At 41.9% G+C, this 19,643-nt stretch overlaps 3 protein-coding genes across 3 annotated transcripts; 2 read left to right on the top strand and 1 right to left on the bottom strand.

The window, feature by feature from the left end:
• Positions 1-154: 154 nt before the first annotated feature.
• On the bottom strand, positions 155-17,663 carry LOC116299993 (periodic tryptophan protein 2 homolog). The gene is made up of 19 exons (XM_089039579.1): positions 17,614-17,663; positions 17,411-17,523; positions 17,100-17,194; positions 16,512-16,611; positions 15,881-16,024; positions 15,017-15,152; positions 14,334-14,494; positions 13,281-13,421; positions 11,848-12,055; positions 11,457-11,605; positions 6,173-6,320; positions 5,149-5,299; positions 4,823-5,003; positions 4,413-4,506; positions 4,132-4,185; positions 2,688-2,856; positions 2,187-2,405; positions 1,721-1,946; positions 155-813 (listed from the first exon to the last, which is right to left on the bottom strand). The coding sequence occupies exons 1-19, from the start codon at positions 17,629-17,631 to the stop codon at positions 708-710; spliced, it is 2,613 nt and encodes an 870-aa protein (XP_088895705.1). The 5' UTR covers positions 17,632-17,663; the 3' UTR covers positions 155-707.
• On the top strand, positions 6,365-7,952 carry LOC148906035 (uncharacterized). The gene has a single exon (XM_089039194.1). The coding sequence runs from the start codon at positions 6,635-6,637 to the stop codon at positions 7,856-7,858; it is 1,224 nt and encodes a 407-aa protein (XP_088895320.1). The 5' UTR covers positions 6,365-6,634; the 3' UTR covers positions 7,859-7,952.
• LOC148906034 (uncharacterized) lies at positions 9,749-11,274 on the top strand. The gene has a single exon (XM_089039195.1). It carries the CDS (start codon positions 9,824-9,826, stop codon positions 10,601-10,603), a length of 780 nt encoding a protein of 259 aa, XP_088895321.1. The 5' UTR covers positions 9,749-9,823; the 3' UTR covers positions 10,604-11,274.
• Positions 17,664-19,643: the final 1,980 nt, after the last annotated feature.

Here is a 19,643-nt window from a genome sequence, read left to right as displayed (position 1 = left end):
TTGAAAAAATGTATGACCTCTTCCCAACGTGATTTTTTTTATGTGGCCCCAGGATACATTTTAAAATAAATTTTCTATTTAGCTAATTATTTTGGGGTGCCCCCCCCCCCCCCCCCCCAATAGACTGTTTCCATAAGTCAGTGTTTTTGCTCTTTTGCACAAAGGAGCGAACACTACAACTTATGGAATCAGTCTACCCCCTTAAATGCCTTTTTTTTATTGTGGCTCCCAAATCCCACTAGCCCTCCCATGCCCGTATAAAATGAACGGTCCCCTATATATCTCTCGAGGAGTCTTTCTCTGGCAGTTGTTGAGCTATTTCCCCACTACTAAAATACTGCCTCCATCCTAGGAAATGAGTAGATAAAGATCAACCAAGGGTGGTTCTAGGAAATTTCAAAAGGCAGTGCTTAGACAGTCTTGACAAAGAGCAGAGGCTAGACATCTCACTGGCATCTCTCTGTGATTCTGTCTCTGAGCTTCCCGTGAAAGGTGCAGGAGAGGGAGACTTGGGAGACTAGTATCGACATAGGAAACCCACCAACAAGAATATGCACAATGAGATATACATGATAGGTACGATAGGTGAGAGTTAGATTTCCAACATATTGTTTGGTGGATTACATCGTAAAGCTGCACCTGATTACCGATTCATCTTCTGGCTGCTGTCTGACTCTAGCTGTAATACGCGGCAAACTAACACTGGGTTAAATTTCTGGTTCGTCAAGTTCCTCTTCGGCAGTTCTTTTGTTACTTTTGACCATATCAGAGATCGCAAGAAGGTAAGAAAGTGTGTAGGAATTACTGGAACACCTATGGAGAAAACAATGGGCATCGTGTGAGCACATTGCTATTTAGAGATTATCACGTTAAGAGCTTCATATCGTTTTTATTCACGAGTTTTTCGTATCATATCCCGAACGAGCGAGTCCTCGTGCCTGATAATGCATAGATGGGCGTGTACTACACGTGGCTGACATTGCATAGATGGGCGTGTACTACACGTGGCTGATGTTGCATAGATGGGCGTGTACTACACGTGGCTGACATTGCATAGATGGGCGTGTACTACACGTGGCTGACATTGTACAGATGGGCGTGTACTACACGTGGCTGATATTGTACAGATGGGCGTGTACTACACATGCCTGATATTGTACAGATGGGTGTGTACTACACTTGGCTGATATTGCATAGATGGCCGTGTACTACACGTGGCTGATATTGCATAGATGGGAGTGTACTACACGTGGCAGATATTGAATAGATGGGCGTGTACTACACGTGGCTTATATTGCATAGATGGGCGTGTACTACACGTGGCTGATACTGCACAGATGGGAGTGTACTACATGTGGCAGATATTGCATAGATGGGCATGTACTACACGTGGCTTATATTGCATAGATGGGCGTGTACTACACGTGGCTGATATTGCACAGATGGGAGTGTACTACACGTGGCAGATATTGCATAGATGGGCATGTACTACACGTGGCTTATATTGCATAGATGGGAGTGTACTACACGTGGCTGATATTGCATAGATGGGAGTGTACTACACGTGGCTGATATTGCACAGATGGGCGTGTACTACACGTGGCTGATATTGCATAGATGGGAGTGTACTACACGTGGAAGATATTGCATAGATGGGCGTGTACCACACGTGGCTTATATTGCATACATGGCCTGTACTACATGTGGCTAATCAACTCACAGTTGTCCCAAATCTTCCTGATGCCGCGTCATGTTTTTCTGTAACGTTCTAAGTACATGCATAACATTAGGTGAGCGCTGCTTGATCGCCTGCCCGTGTACTGTGAATAGTTCTTTGCACCATAACAAATAAAACTCGAGATGTCGAGAAGATTCGAGTTCACCGGACACAAACTTCAGCATCTTGTCAACGTAGACCTCGGACAATGACTGTACGACCAGACGAACTGAATTAAAAGATAACTGGGTCAAAAATAATACCAAACTTTGGCAAGGGGGGGAGGGGGCAGCAGGAAGGAAGGGTAAGGAATACAAGACAAATAGAGGACACAAAATGGAAAACCGAGGCAGAGGGTGAAAGGAAGGGCAAGGGAAGGCAAGGAGAGGGCGGAAGGAAGAGAAGAGGGCGGAAGGAAGAGAAGAGGGGGATTAAAATGAATAGAAAGGAATTGAAACGTTATACGTACTGTCACAAGATTTGATACTTTCAACCACTTCTCTAACAAGATCTTGTTCATTGAGCCTAAAACTCAGCACCAGGGCCCTACTGAACTCTCCCTTGGCTAACACTCTTCGTGTAGTTTCTGGCGTGACATCAGTGTCCAAGTCATAGGGATCGAAGACCAGTGAAGCGTCGAGAGAGTAGATTATGAGACCTTCCGTCGTTGCTGCGGACCAGGCACGACCTGTCACGAAATAGAGTTAGTATTGCGTGACTAAAAAAGTGGTCACGCTACTGTAAGATGTCCCCTGTGCCAATCAAAGCGCATGAAAGTGATAATTAACCAATCAGAATGCTTGAACGATGTGTCGTCGAGGTCACTGACATGACTTCAAAATTCAAGTTGCGATAATAATCCCTTTTAGCTTGGGCGTAGCGTTTTCGTGTTTTAGTGTTGTCGTTGTCGTTGTCGTCCTGTCTTCGTCGTCGTCGTCGTCGTTGTTGTTGTTATTATTATTATTATTACCTGTTGGGGAAAACTGCACACTTTTGACACGGATCTCTGGTTTGGTGGTTCTGGAGCTCATGTCACCCTTGGTTACTCCAGGCAGAGAGATGTCTTCTTTGTCGCTGTCTTCATCATCGATCAGGTCTACTGGGCCTGCGTCTGTCATGCGATCGCTGCGAATATATTCCTGTCAAATGTACATGACTTAGTATACTGATGAAATCATCCTATATGATGAAGATGATACATGATGATGGTACATGATGATGATACATGATGATGATACATGAAGATGATACATGATGATGATACATGAATGATGATACATGATGATGATACATGATGATGATACATGATGATGATACATGATGATACATGATGATGGTACATGATGATGATACATGATGATGATACATGATGATGATACATGATGATGATACATGATGATGATACATGATGATGATACATGATGATATGTGATGATGATACATGATGATGATACATGATGATACATGATGATGATACATGATGATGATACATGATTCATGATGATATGTGATGATGATACATGATGATGATACATGATGATGATACATAATACATGATGATGATACATGATGATACATGATGATGATACATGATGATGATACATGATGATGATACATGATGATGATACATGATGATGATACATGATGATGATACATGATGATGATACATGATGATGGTACATGATGATGATACATGATGATGATACATGATGATGATACATGATGATGATACATGATGATGATACATGATGATGATACATGATGATATGTGATGATGATACATGATGATGATACATGATGATACATGATGATGATACATGATGATGATACATGATGATGATACATGTATGATGATACATGATGATGATACATGATGATGATACATGATGATGATACATGATGATACATGATGATGATACATGATGATGATACATGATGATGATACATGATGATGATACATGATGATGATACATGATGATGATACATGATGATGATACATGATGATGATACATGATGATGATACATGATGATGATACATGATGATGATACATGATGATGATACATGATGATGATACATGATGATGATACATGATGATACATGATGATGATACATGATGATGATACATGATGATGATACATGATGATGATACATGATGATGATACATGATGATATGTGATGATGATACATGATGATGATACATGATGATGATACATGATGATGATACATAATACATGATGATGATACATGATGATGATACATGATGATGATACATGATGATGATACATGATGATGATACACGATGATGATATATCATACACGATGATGATACATGACAATGATAATATGATGATGATACATGATGATACATGATGAGTAACATGGTGGTTGTGTAGGCAACAGTTATATTCGTTACCTGCATGGCATCAAAAGATTTATTCCCAGACACTTGAAATCTCTTCATGAGGATCTGAAACAAGAACGACAGCTGCTTACTACCAATACCTACGAACAGTAGAACAATGCAATGACATCCAACGCATCATTACCCTGCGAGCTAAGATTATTTTTCTTCCCCACGTAGGGCCAAAATCAGAAAGGGGGGAGGGGCAGGAAGCAGAAAGACCTCCGCAAGCAGGGTAAAGCATCATTATTACATCTACACTCGTTCAACTCCATTCTAAAACTCATTTGTACCTGCTGTTCTACATGGTAGATGCAGACAAATTTTGAACGTCCTCCAGCAAGAACACACTGCCCGTCAGCTGAGTAGCAAAGACTTGAAAAACACCTGAGAAAATGAAAAACTCAATGTCATCTGACTAGATTAGCTTCTGCTACTTTTAGATGATATGTACGATCTTTTTGTTTGAATTCTTCCTAAATCTAATAATTTATGGTTGTATTATTTATTTTGTACGAATTAAGTTATTTGTTGTTGTTTTGTTGCATGGCTATTTGGAACAATTAATAAACAAATGTGATTGGCTGAGGTCAGTATGATTTTCCTCTCTCCTGGTTGGTTAAAGCTTTCATTCCATCGTGTTTGGTTAAATCTATAAGAATGGATTCAGTTAGGATGTCCACACTGCAAAATGTTAACATACTTTCCAAAAGACGAAGACTTTGCTGTTATCATGTCCTGTGCTCGTCTACCTCCCCCGAGGTCTCGATGCCCATCAACAGACTTGACTTGAACGGCTGATACGATGTCCCAGAAGGTAAGCGTCCCGTCCAGGGTAGACACTGCTACCTCTTTGCCATCTGGTCGAATTGCGATAGTCACAACTGCCGAAAAAGAACAAGATTTGATCTTAAAAATTGTGAACATGAATTTGGTTGGGTAACGTACAGAAATAAGAATGGACCTGAATTAGATTGGATGAACGTATAGGGAATAATGACAACCCACTATGGACAACATTCATCTTACCATCTGATGTGAGGTCAAGCGTCTCTCGACTTATTTTACTCTCAAACACGTTCCAGACTTTCACAGTCTTGTCCCAGGACCCTGATACCAAAAATGGCTGAGTGGGATTGAAAGCTAGTCCAGACACGGGTGCCTCATGGCCAGCAAGAACCTTAAAACAATTGATATCAATGTTGATGAGGAAGGTAGTAATGAAACAAGTACTTGCAAATCAGGAGTGTTTGGTTGTTTATTAAATGTAGGTGTATATTTTGATAACACGCTTTGTCATTTCTGGTCATTTTGTTTGTTTATAATAAACTCTACAAAATTACTCGATTCTGATTGGACAAGACGAGTACAATTAAATCCCAAATTGTACTCTGTAAAGTCCAAATTAAGTTGCTCTATTTTGTTGAGTGTATTATAAACAAAAAATCGCACAATCTTCTCGTACGATTCGGAATTTATAGATACTCGTGATGTTTTGAAAGTACCCAAATTGGACTCTCTTAATGGCTCATCCAATTTTGGAAACTTTCAAAACATCGCTCGTACCCGTAAATTCCGAATTGTACTCGAGATCGAGCGATTTCCTATACAAAGAATTGTACTGAGTGCCAGCCCCCTTATCGTCCCTGTCACTGCACTTGTCCTTGGAATATCTTCATAATAAAATAAAATAAAATAAAATAAAATAAAATAAATCACTTTATTTAAGTGTCTTGTCGTTCTAGCGCATTAACACTAATTGGGAACACTTTTCGCTCACACGCACTACCACTTCATTCAATATTCTATGCACACAACGCTCGACTCACATGTTGATATTAATGGAGGGAGGAAATCGGAGAACCTGGAGAAAACCCTCGTAGCACAGGAGAGAACAACACATGAAACAAACTCAATTCACATGTTACGACCGCAGGGCTCGAACCTGTGACCCGACCCGTTGGAACCACAGTGGTGAAAGATGACGCATTAGCTGCGAACGCATGCTACACATGTACTAATGTATACATGTAAACACCATAAGGCAACTTACTTCTAACAGTCGGCCAGTTTGCATGGACCACACAAAGATTTCAAAGGTGTCCGATGATCCAGCGCTGACTACCTCACCACTTTTGTCAATAGCAAGGCATGAGAACTGTGCAGGGCGTGGTGAGGTGAAGGTACGGAAGTTACGATATCTAGGAAGAGAAATAAAAATGGGAAATTGATAAATGTGGTTAAATTTAAGCAAAGTTAACTGGGAGTGGAGTGCTGGCCAGCGGTGTGAGACTTGCGCATGCGCAGTTGCTGCCTAAGGCCTCGTGGTTGCTGTAGCTGAGTTGCTGTTAGCCATTGCCTTCATATCGCGGTTTTGCTTCTGGTTTATACGCCTTTTTTCAAGCCATCCTTTCTCAATCCTTATTGTTAGTGGTTCTTCCAGCGTTTCGACGTCTATTTACGATCGTCTTTCCATTGTTCCTTGTCCTCGTGTTAATTGTTTGGTCGATAAAAAATGCCCCGTAACACACGCAATAGCTTGGACAGCATGGTTCCTACCTCTTGTTCTTCTTCGCTGGCTCCTCCAGTTTCGGTTGAGTCGGCTTGTAATGGCGTCCCTACATCTACTGCGCCGTCTACTGAGTTGGTTACATCAGTAGTAGAAGCTTTAAAAGCACCTTTGGCGGCCATGGTCAACTCGGCTTTACTAGCGGCAGGCGTTGCCTCGTCATCGGCGGGTTCTGGATCTTTGCCCGAGAACAACGAGGGTTCTTCGACGCCTCTGGCCAACCGTACTAACCAATTGGCCCAGACTGGCTCATCTATGCCGTGGACATCCATGGCCGGGTCGCCTCCTTCTTCATCAACTGCGTCTTCGGCTTATTTGCCTCCGCCATCTTGCTCAGGTACGTCTGCCTTATCTGTACCTTCATTTGTATCGCCTTTTACTCTCCCTCGGCCCGTAACTGTCCCAAGTGCCGCGACGTCGTCTTCGTCATTTTCGGCGCCGGAAAATTTCCTGGGGAACACGCCCCCCCTTAACCAGCCGTTTGTAGTGGGTCCTGGTTATTCTCCCGTTCCCTACAAAGTGGTGGCCCAAATTCTTGCCGGAAAATTTGTTCATCTTGAGGACTTGCTGCCGGAAAACATCTCCTCTCAAGAACCAGAGCCACAACTGCACTTCGATGGCCGCCTCATCCTTTGTAACACCGCCAAGAAAAACAAAAAGCAAATTTCAGATATTACATCTTGGGTGGAAGCTTTCACCATTTATTCTTTAATCGTCGGAAAATATTTTCCCAACCGCAAAGACGATTTGCTCAAGTACAAGCTCCTTATCTTGCGCACATACCGACAGTTTAGTGGCAGTGCATGGCTGAACTATGATCGGGAGTTTCGAGAATATGCTGCTGCTGAGAAATGCACAACGTGGTCAACAATGAATGTCCAACTTTACAGTTTTAACACTGCAGGTGCCCAGGTGCGCCCTCGAGTGGTTGCTTCAACTACAGCAGGGGGGAGGGAGGCCCAAGGTAGTTTGACCTCAAGGGTCCTTTGCCACTCTTGGAATGCTGGTCGGTGCATTGCCCCTTCTCCCGAATGTCGGTTCCGCCATGCTTGCAGTAGCTGCGAAGGGGACCATCGCAAGAGTGCATGCCCAGAGCCGATCAAGCCCAGAAATTTGGAACGTTCCCGCTCTGTCAATCCGTCCGAGGCCAAGCGCAGAAAATACCACTAAGCATGTGACTTTGGACTCAAGGCTGTGTTATTAGGTTCAGAGAACAGCACCATTTTAATTTTCGTTCTAGTTTGTTGAATATCACTTAGACACTACATTGTGTGTCGAACTTAACGTACGTCATTTAATGTTGACTTAATCATTTATGGGGGCATTTGTTGATCTATTTATACATTGTTTCATAGGCACCAGCCTTCCCCTCCCTTCAGTTGCTGAAATTTCTTCTTTGAATTATGATAAATTCGCCCATGGCTTACAGAATCACCCCAATCGGCAATGGGTAGAATTTATACTGCATGGCATTAAAGATGGTTTCCAACTGGGTTTTAAGTCGTCTGTCAAGTTGAAATCGTCAAAGAAGAACAAAGCTTCAGCATATCAGCAGTCTCAAGTCGTTGATGTGTATTTAGACAAGGAAGTTAGATTGGGGCGGGTGGCTGGCCCCTTTGAATCCCCTCCCATTATTCCTCTTCAAGTAAGCAGTTTTGGCGTGATTCCAAAGAAAGGTCAACCAGAAAAATGGCGTCTAATTTTTGACCTGTCCTCCCCATTTGGCCACAGTGTTAATGATGGCATCGACCCTGAGGAGTGCTCACTGCAATACATTAGAATTGACGATATAGTTAAGATGGGTTCCAAACTGGGTAAGGGGGCTATGCTGGCTAAGTTCGACATCGAAAGTGCTTTCAGAAATGTCCCAGTTCACCCATCTGACCGACATCTTTTGGGCATGAGATGGAGGTCAAAGTACTTTGTTGACCTTGTCCTTCCCTTTGGTTTGCGATCAGCCCCCTTCATCTTTAACTCAATCGCCAATGCAGTGGAGTGGATTCTTCAGTCTAACTATGGGATACCTGACATCCGCCACTATTTAGATGATTTCGTACTAGCTGGACCTCCTAATTCAGCTTTATGTGCTAACAATTTAGCTATCGCTACATCCATTACCGCTGACCTAGGTCTGCCCCTACACCCAGACAAGTGTGTAGGGCCATCCACCTGCCTAGTAGTTTTAGGGATTGAAATTGACACAATGGCCGAAACTCTGCGTCTCCCTGCCGACAAATTTGCTGCTACCCTGGAACTGTTGAGAACTTGGTCTTCTTACAACTGGTGCCACAAGAAACAACTTCAGTCGCTGATTGGTGTACTCTATCATGCCTCTAAGGTAGTTTGGCCAGGTCGCACTTTTCTTCGGAGAATGATTGATCTACTCTGTTGCTTCCGAAAAGATGATCACCCCATCCGCCTGAATACAGAATTCAAGAAAGACCTGAAGTGGTGGCTGGATTTTTTCAATCAATGGAACGGGATAAGTTTTTTCCTGCTCCCCTCACTACAGCCTCCACCTACGGTTTGCGTAGGGTCAGACGCCTCAGGAACACGGGGTTATGGTGCCTTCCTCGATTCTGATTGGTTCAATGGCAGGTGGTTACCTCGGCAAGCTTCCCTCTCCATTGCTTACAAGGAGTTATTTCCAGTCGTACTGGCAGCGCATATCTGGGGTCACGGTTGGAGAAAGCAGCGTGTTCTGTTTAAGGTGGACAACGAAGCTGTGGTAGCAATCCTAAATAGCAGGACTTCCAGAGACTCTTCGATCATGGTTTTACTCCGAAGCCTTCTGTTTGCAGCAGCCCGTCATGGCTTTTCCTTTTCAGCTGAACATGTGGCAGGTATTCGTAATGGGATAGCTGATGCTCTTTCTCGTTTTAATATGCAGGTCTTCCGTTCTCTGGCCCCGAACGCCAACCTATACCCAGCAGAGGTCCCAGCTCAGCTTCTGTCTTCTCTGACATCGGTTCTCTAAATAATCAGTGTTTGGTCTATTTATTTGAGGGTTTAGCGCATTCCACCCGTCGCTGTTATTCTACCGCCCAAGAGAAGTTTTGCTACCAAAGTGGCCGCTTATCCCCATCAGGCTCACCATGTCCCACAGATGAATGGACCCTCTGCTTATTTGTGACAATGCTGGCCGAGTCGATGCGTCATTCCTCTATAAAAGTTTATCTGTCAGCTGTCCGTTCCCTCCATATTGAACAAGGTTTCGATGATCCACTTCAGAACTGCTTGCGGCTCCAAAGAGTGACAAAAGGCATTAAGCGAACCCAAGGCGTCGCCTCTTCTTCGTCTAGACTTCCTGTTACTCCAGAGGTCCTGAGAGTAGTACACTCTGGCTTGGTTCTATCTTCGTTCAATGACTGCATGTTTTGGGCTGCTTGCTCATTGGCTTATTTTGGTTTCCTTCGCTCAGCCGAATTTACTTGCCCCTCGCTTAAAAAATTTGATCCAGATGTACACCTGACTGTGCAGGACATAACCGTGGACTCTACAGGGTCTCCTTCTTGCTTAAGACTGTTCATTAAAGCCTCAAAAACGGATCCGTTTCGTCAGGGTTGTCATGTGTATGTTGGTCGCGGATCATCATCCCTGTGTGCTGTGAGAGCAGTGCTGAACTATTTAGCATATCGTGGTAATCTTCCAGGCCCACTCTTCCTGCTGGCTGATGGTCAGCCACTGACTAGGCAGCTGGTCACTGACAGACTCAGGGCTATTCTACAATCAGCAGGTGTAGCTGGTAACTTTTCAAGCCATAGCTTCCGTATTGAGGCCGCAACTACAGCGGCTCAAGTGGGTATACCAGATCATTTAATCCAAGTCTTGGGCCGTTGGAAAAGTGATGCCTATAAACAGTATATTAGAACTCCTCAGCAAGTAATCATTAATGCCTCTGGTAAACTTGCTTAGTTTTGGTAAGTGGAATCCTTTTAGCTTGGCCACCATTTGTACATTGTCAATTTTGCCCTCATGCTAGCCATTGCCACCTGGGTTGAGTCGCGTACACCACACTACCTATGGATGTTGTGTCTGCATGCGTGACAACTGGAGAGGCAGCGACTGCTGGTGCTTGGAGATGCAGTTCTGGGTGTTGGTCGGTCCCATGGCTCCTGCCACGGGTCGACCAACTCCAAGCACCACACTAAATGCTTGGAGAGGAGTAATGGAGGTTGACCCGTGGCTTGGTTGCCATGGTTACCTCTTGCCAGCTAGTTGCCATCGCCTACCGCTTTGCCAGGCACCTACTCTCCATCGTAACGACAAGTTAAATGTGGTTAAATTTAAGCAAAGTTAACTGGGAGTGGAGTGCTGGCCAGCGGTGTGAGACTTGCGCATGCGCAGTTGCTGCCTAAGGCCTCGTGGTTGCTGTAGCTGAGTTGCTGTTAGCCATTGCCTTCATATCGCGGTTTTGCCCCGCCCACCCTCCTCTGGTTGGACAAGGTAAGTAGTTTACTTCCACTGTGTAAGCAGTGTGACAGGTGCCGAGGTTGACCCGTGGCTTGGTTGCCATGGTTACCTCTTGCCAGCTAGTTGCCATCGCCTACCGCTTTGCCAGGCACCTACTCTCCATCGTAACGACAAGTTAATAACAAGAAATGGGATGAACTGGATGGGTAGATGGCTGATGGGGTGGATAGGTGGGTGGTTGGGTGGACGGACGGACGGACGGACGGATGGAAGGAAGAATGGATGGAAGAAAGGATGGATAAGCCAATAAATGGGTTGATGTATGGATGTATGAATAGATAACAGCCAACATTACCTATTAAGATCAAATGCTCTGACTGTGCCATCCAGAGAGGAACTAAGAACAACCTGACCATTGCTGTTGAACACCACCCCAGTTACTGCAGCTGAATGCTCATGGAATGTCACAAAACAGAATCCTGTCATTGTATTCCACAATTTTACCTGTGTGCAGTAAAATACAGAAAATAAAATAGAAAATAAGCTAGTGGAAAGGTAGACACAATGGGGAAAGGTTAGGTGAGCATTCACAACTAAAACTGGGAGAGCCGATGCCACATGCAGCCCAATATAAAGGTGGACAAATAAGGGGTCAGTCTCAGTACTAGAGAGCCATAAGAGGTTGCTGCTTATAGCAAGCCATAAATAGCAAGCATAAGGTATTGAGGGTCAAGGTAGACATTTACCTTTGCGTCATCCCCACCAGTAGCAATATAGTTGCCGTCAGGAGAATATGCCAGTATGTTCATATCATAGTAGTGACCTTGTTGTTTAAGTATGTAGGTTTCACTCTGCCACTCCCAGACCAGCAACTGACCAATGTTTGCACAACCAAATGTCAGCCATTCACCCGTTGGGTTGACAGCAACAGATGTGATGGTCTTCTGGGATATACTGAAATGAAATGAAATAGGAAAAATTGAATAAATAGAACAGGGAAATAAATGGAGCAAAGAGAAGACAGATGGAGAGGAAGGAGAAGAATGGGAAAAACAGAATGGAATGAAATAAAAAATATGGGATGGGATAGTGAGTAAGATTTGAGAAGTTATACAAAAGGATATGGAATAGAATAAAATTGAATCAAATAAGGTAGGATAGAATGAGCTGGGGAGAGATGAGATGAGATTGAATGGGATGAATGCAACTGGATAAGATGGGACATGGAAGGATAAGATGGTCATGGGATTGCCTACTTGAGCTGAGCTGAGCAGGGATTGGAGGATTGGATGGAATAGAATAGGATAGGATGGGATAGGATGGGATAGAATAGAATAGGATAGGAAGGGATAGGATAGGATAGGATAGGATAGGATAGGAAGGGATTTAATAGGATGGGAAGGGATAGGATAGGAAAGGATGCCAAGAGATAGGATGGGATAGGATGTATTAGGGTAAGAAGGGATTTAATAGGATGGGAAGGAATGGGAAAGGATGGGGATGGGATAGGATAGGATGGGATAGGGTACAAAGGGATTTCATAGGATGGGAAGGGAGGGGATAGGATGGCAAGGGATAGGATGGGAAGGGATGGGATGGGATAGGGCACAAAGAGATTTAATAGGATGGAAAGGAATGGGAAAGGATGGCAAGGGATAGGATGGGAGAGGATAGAATAGGATAGGATAGGAAGGGAATTAATAGGATGGAAAGAGATGGGAAAGGATGGCAAAGGATAGGACGAGATGGGATGGGATGGGATGGGATAGGGCACAAGGGATTTAATAGGATGGGAAGGAATGGGAAAGGATGGCAAGGGATAGGATGGGATAGGATAGAATAGGATAGGAAGGAAATTAATAGGATGGAAAGTGATGGGAAAGGATGGGAAGGGATAGGATGGGATAGGATAGAATAGGATAGGAAGGGAATTAATAGGATGGAAAGGGATGGGATAGGATGGGGTACAATAGGATAGGATAGAAAGGGAATTAATAGGATGGAAAAAGATGGGAAAGGATGGGAAGGGATAGGATGGGATAGGATAGAATAGGATAGGAAGGGAATTAATAGGATGGAAAGGGATGGGATAGGATGGGATAGGGTACAAAGGGATTTAATAGGATGGGAAGGAATGGGAAAAGATAGGAAAGCATGAGTATACTTAACTTGTACTTACCTGAGGGTTTGTATAAGATTAAAGTCAGGCATCTCATGGATGGTGAAGACTCCATTAGAAAACCCTACAATCAATACTTGACTTGGTTTGTGGAATGTGCAGCTGGTGATCTCTGTGAAGTTCTCTTTCTCAAAGTGATGTCTGGAAAATAAAGTCAAAGGAAAATGTTGATCCTAGGAGTGCAGGGGTTGGCTGTTACCTAGAAGGCATCGTACAGTGTCCCTTTTAATTTTGAAATTCCTTATCTTTATTAATTTTTTGAAGGCAAAGGGTTGTATGAAGAGTGAATAGCACTATCCGATAGATAAATTATTATTATTTTAATTTTGAATGGGAATGTTTTCATACAGCTTTTTAAAAAAAGTTGGTAAAAGTTTTGTTGCATTTTGCATTACTACACCAAGCTTGAAAAGTAGTGTGGATCATACAATGTCAACACAAAAGAAAATTTGTTGAAAATACATGCAGACAAAATTTGGGAAAATTCCATATCATCATGACCTTTTGCTATTTGAATAGGATGTTTGCATGACGGTGTTATTACCTCTACTACCAGACTCCCTTGCACACTTTCTTTTGTTCAGTTCATTAGCACCAACTGTCTTACTATTCTCATGAGGGAATACGAGTTTAAATAAGAAAGAAAATTCACGAAGCATCTAGGTAGTGGGAGGCAAATGACGCCATCATGCTAATGTCCTATTCACATTGCCCATAGTGCAATTTAGGCTTGGTTCTACAACTTGCAACAAAACTTTCACAACCCCTTTTTGTAAGAGCTGTAAACACAACTCTCTCCTTGCGGATACCCCCGATATTAAGGACACATAGCTATTGCCGACAGGAGCAAAATCCATGGTGGAAAATACTGACAAAGAAATGATCGTAATTAACTCTAGCTATTACAGATGCTTGACCCTGAACTAAGGACCCAAAGAGATGGTCTCAAGTGTATCCACTGTAACTAGAGTGGACTTGGACCTCCTTTGACCATGAGGGCCAGCGTCTGAACTAGAGTGGACTGTATTCACCAAACTAGACTTGATTACGTACTTGGCTTCTCTTGTATATTTAACCATTGATTGTGAATCATCTTCATCTTTCTCCTTCTCTTCATCATCATCATCACTTGGTTTCCTCCTTGGTTCAATATATTCAGGTTTTGTTGAACATTTCCACAACAAGAGAACCCCATTACTTCCAATGGTAAACGCCTGAGTCAATCGTGTTAAAGAAAATCAAAACATTCGGTAATCTTGGGATTTGAAGGATACAGGATGTAGAAAATATTTACCTGCATGATGTTGGGGTGGGTGGTTGGGGGACAGGGTAAAAATTGAATTCAATATGTGATGAGTACAGGGGTTAAAATAAAGGCCAATCAGTCACTTGTTATGGTCACTGGCCAAATTAGTTTTAGCTCAGTCATACCTCATTCCTGGCTCAATGTTACTGGTCAAAATGACCAGCAAGGCAAAGACTCGACTGGATGAGTTCCAATCTGCGTGGACATTGTCCGATTTCTGGCCGTTATTTTAAGCCGAGTTTGTAAGTAAGTCTCTAGCTTGATTCAAGGGTTTTTCTCCAAGTTCTCTTGTTTTCGTTGCAATTTGATCTTTGAGTCAGCCATGCCCTGACCTAGATCAGCCCAGATAAAGTTGTTTCAGAATTGGATGGCAAATAATTAATTATGATTACTCATTAATTAGCATTGTATTTACTGCATACAAGGATACGTCTAGTGTATTCCCTATAAAGAAACATCCAACTACAGTATTGCGATGACCTGATAAAGTCACAGGTTTGAAGTTTTCCATAGGATCGAGGGAGTATATCCTTGCTGTCATGTCTCGACTCCCGACAATAAAAAACCTGCAATAAAACCATAAAAATTATTTCCATCTAGTGGGGAGAATCAACCAAAATACCAGAAGAAAGTTTTAAAATTATTGATAAAAAAATGAAGAAAAGCATAATAGAAATTGTCACCTATGTGTAGAAAATACAGATTATTTATGGAATGAACAAAGAGTTGGATACCAAATAGTTCTTATTTGTATGTGCAGTTCCAGGGACAGATCCAGGAATTTTAGAAGGGGGATGACTATTTACAAAGGTTTTACCAGGGACTCGAGAAAAAAGGGGGTGACTGTTACTAACAATATACTGAGAAATTTGAGCATAAAAGGGGTGACTAGTCACCTACATCACCACCTCTGGATCTTCCCCTGAGTTCCAGAAACTATCCATACCTCCCCCACAGAGGAATTTTTTAAAAAACCCCCCTAACCCTTGAAATTTCAATTTTCATCCCCCACCCTTCGGAAATTCCAAATTCCTCTGTGGGATGGGTATGGATAATTTCTGGAACTACCCATTCAACTTCAAGATGGGTTATTCTTATAACTTTTAGTAAAAGATGAAGTTATGTGAACACCCTAAGAGGTACTGGCTTACACTCTGGTGGTACTTTTAATTTTGTGAAACCAAATCCCAGCTAGATTTGGAACCCTAAAAAGTACAACGAGCATCCCTGCCCTTTTTTCAATCAGATCAAGTCCCTCAACTTTAGGGCCTGTTAGCAACATTAGGAGCTGTACCTTGAATCTGCCGACCAGTCAATACACATAGTATCATCATAATTGCCAGTATAAGTTCTGTGTAATACAAATGGCGCAAACTCCTTGGTGTGTCCTGGTGCAACCCATACTTGAACATGCTTTCCATGTGTGACAGCAATATATCTAATATTTTAATGGAGATAAATAATAGATTAAGATAAGGTAAACAACCTCTGGGCTGATCTAAGTCAGGGCATGGCTAACTCACAGATTGAACCCTGAAACAACCTCTGGGCTGATCTAAGTCAGGGCACGGCTAACTCATAGATTGAACTCTGAAACAACTTTTGGGTCTATTTAAGTCAAGGTAAGGCTAACTTATAGAATGAACCCTAAAACGACCTCTCTGGGCTGATCTAAGTGTATGCACAGACTGGGTAGACTGAATTGGAAATTATTTAGTGTCTTGTGTTTTGTGGAGGAAGGAAGACCAGAGAACCCAGAAAAAAACTTGGAATCAAGGAAAAGACTCAACAGTCTCCACTCACATGTGATGCTGAGTCCAGTAATTGAACCCAAGACACCAGTGGTGAGACGAGAGTGCACTACAACCATTGCTTGACAGCTGTTACTTGAGTAATTATAAAATCTTGGTCAGGATAAAGCTTACCTTCCATTAGGACTGAATCTAATGTCTTCGACAGGTTTCTTAAAGTTGAAATAATGTATGGCACACTTGGTTCTGAAGTTGGACAAAATACATCGCCCCTCTGGGGAAAAAGTAGGATTGTAATTAGAAAGATTTGATGGGAATCATACATAACGGTAGGACCTATAGTGAGAAGGGAGAATTCAGGAATTTTCCAACAACGACTGCGGAGGGGGAGGGTCTGAGAGGACTTTAGCCACCCCACTTTTTGTTATATCCATTATAGTGTTCTATTTCAGCACCTATCCAATCCCCCCAATTTTAGGCTGATATATACTAGTGTCCTCCATTTCCCAATCTAAGTGTCTCATTTACTAGGACTACTCTTTGGTTCTTGTGTAAGGCAGTCTTGAGAAATGGGTATCACCTTACACACGTCACCTAACCTCTTCATGCTTGGCTGCACATAAGGCCTTGAATGAGCATCATAGATACAATAACATTTACCTTAGGCTAAGTGAATAAGGTGAATATTAACCTCACTGTTTGAAGACTTGCAGCTTGGTTTAAAATTCCCCAATATTCCAGTTAAATATTAACTGTTTTTACCTTCATCCACTGTTATCAAAGTTGTGTCATCAGGTGATAAACAAAGTCTCTTGATATTCAAACGGTTTTCAAAAGGCAATGTCCATGACTTGTTACTTTAAAAAATGGAAAAACAAGTTAAGCATTTGAGGATTTTGGTACGGTAATAGTATTAAGATTCAATATATATGATATAAGTATATCGTCGCAGCCAGTTAGTGCTAATTTATCAGCTGATTGAAACCCAGCAATTAAGAATATGGAGAATTGGTATACAGCAATGTCTATTAGACTAGTTGATAGTTTAAGTGTTATCACTCAAAAGGGCTTACTTTTTCAGATCGAAGACAGAAACCTTGTTTCCTACAGGACTGACGACACAATCTCCTGTCGTAGTAAACTCTACATTACCTTGCTTGTAAACCGTACCTAGCAAATTAGAAAACTAAAAAAAACCCCAAAATAATCAACAAAAACATTAATTCGTTTTATAAATAGCAAAATACATAAAGAATATCCATAGAATTTGTCGTACTTTGAATGAAAACTTCATGATTTGAAGGAATATGTTACTTAGTTTTTGCACGTGTGTTGAAATCAAGATTTGTCCAGGCGTTCCATTCGGAGCTAGAAAGCTCAGAGAGAGACTAAGCTCAAAATAAAAAAGCTACAGGAAACCCAACAAGATTTTTTTCCATTTTTTTAATACAAAGACGAGTGAACAGGAAAAACTGATATAACGAGTTCTTGTTTTTTTGTTTTTGTTTTGGCCAAAGCTGCAAAGGGCTGCACAGACAGAGTCGTGTCGTGAGAGTTGTCGTGTGAGACTTCGGAGACCACAGGGAACCCATTAAGTAGATCATTATTTCATCGATGAAATTTGCCATTTTCATTTTGGAGAGATGATAGGAAATAACACATTTAAAGAGTTTATTTCTTCTCGCTAGTCTGTCCAAATAAAAAGCGTTGATTACCAGCTTTTTGTTCGGCTTAACAGCAGGTATTTCTACGAGACAAATTTATTCAGAGATCTCTCTCTTTTTTTTCATCGCTTTTGACGGTAATTTACTCAGATGTCAACGCTTTTCTGACGTTTCTTACAGTAGCCTTATCTTTTATTGATTGGATATTGCTTATAAACAATTCTATCTGTCAATTCCACCATCCAATTTGCATTAATGCTAATATTCTTGTGTTTCAACACATTTGCGGTTCGTCTGAGGCTTAAAATGGTTAACAGAAGTTATACTAGCGCATTTTTTGAGGCTTTTTCGTCATTTTTTTCAACGCAAATCTTTTCTAAACGAACTATGACAGGCCGTCTAAGATTCCGATTCAAATAACGTTTACCTAACGTAACGCACAATTGCGCGTTTTTTCGCGTAAACCGGGAAATAATTTGTCAAAAACAGGAATGAAGTAGTTTTTTAAATATTCACAAGTTTATTCTATTTGATAAATTTTTGATTGATATAACACGACTGGTGTTGTACCATAGATGAGTATCATGCTTCCTGTTGTCTCTATCGCCAGAAAAAATGTCCAAATATTCTTCATGGCCCAAAAAACATACACAAAACGATACAATGTATATAAGAGTCATAGAAACTTCTAAATGCTAACGAATTGCTCCCATCGATGAATTAAGAGATTAAAAAGGAATGACGCAACGGCTTATATTACCACTCAAGTTATCTGCTTTCCAGCTGACCTCTATGGAGTATACCAGCCCCAATCAACAACCAGTTTGGGTGATTTGCTGCGGTATACCTCTTCGCTAGACTGTCACTGCAAAATCGGTGTTAATAGGTGGTATAATGCTTGCATTTAGGCTTTTAAGGTGTGCTTTTTGCCAGCAATCTTTTATGGTAATTGAATTGTTTTTCTCTCTTCGCGAAATCATTTGGTAGTGCGAGACTCGCCGTTTCCGATGGAAGGAACTGAGCTAGCAAATGAAGAACACATTTAAATCAATGTCTAAGGACAGTCTTCGGGACTTTGATTTGAACTTTTGAAGCCCACCTACTCTTTGGAGGAGTAAGATTTCATCCCGGGATGATATCAAGCCCAATTCCGGTTCAAGCAGGAAAACAGAAAACACGTATACATCACTAGAGGAGAAAATATATCAAAACCAAAGGAGCAAATAACCCATTATCAGTAGTCACGAATAGAGTCGCTAAAATCACTCAAGTAATTTAGTAAATTCTACCAATTCACTGGTGTATTTATTTAGTTACGTAAGCAGTCAAGGAGACACAGGTCGGCAGCTGAATTTCAGCACGAAAATTTAGTAGAGAACAAGGCAAAGGTTACTGGGAATCAGTCACTTCCTTCTTCCTTTTTTGATCGGGTATCAAACCATGCCGACGACAATTACAGCGTTGCTGATTCAATTCCTATTCAAATAACAGCTTCCTACCCTCGTCCATTCGCAGGTTATTTTTCAGCTCAAAGCTCTGGGAAATTAATGGGAAACAAGAAGTTGTAATCAATACTTGAGATTGTTTTTGTATCCAGAGTCAAGTGCAATCCGCGCGCCGCTCGCTCACGCATCATGAAATC

The sequence above is a fragment of the Actinia tenebrosa genome, unplaced genomic scaffold (genome assembly GCF_029948245.1).
Source record: "Actinia tenebrosa isolate PJP-AT-01 unplaced genomic scaffold, QUT_ActTen_1.0 PGA_scaffold6__47_contigs__length_16458017, whole genome shotgun sequence".
NCBI lineage: Eukaryota > Metazoa > Cnidaria > Anthozoa > Actiniaria > Actiniidae > Actinia > Actinia tenebrosa.
The sequence above is the reverse complement of the archived record's forward strand: the minus strand, read 5'-3'. Positions and strand labels throughout refer to the sequence as shown.

Bases quoted from the DNA above. Each gene is read 5' to 3' on its own strand.
- LOC148906035 (XM_089039194.1), top strand. From the start codon at position 6,635: ATGCCCCGTAACACACGCAATAGCTTGGACAGCATGGTTCCTACCTCT.
- LOC148906034 (XM_089039195.1), top strand. From the start codon at position 9,824: ATGCTGGCCGAGTCGATGCGTCATTCCTCTATAAAAGTTTATCTGTCA.
- LOC116299993 (XM_089039579.1), bottom strand. The intron at 16,025-16,511 runs GTAAGCTTTATC...TTAAAATATTAG, and splicing joins AGATTCAGTCCTAATGGAAG to ATATATTGCTGTCACACATG. The intron at 5,004-5,148 runs GTAAGATGAATG...CTTTTTCGGCAG, and splicing joins GCTTGACCTCACATCAGATG to TTGTGACTATCGCAATTCGA.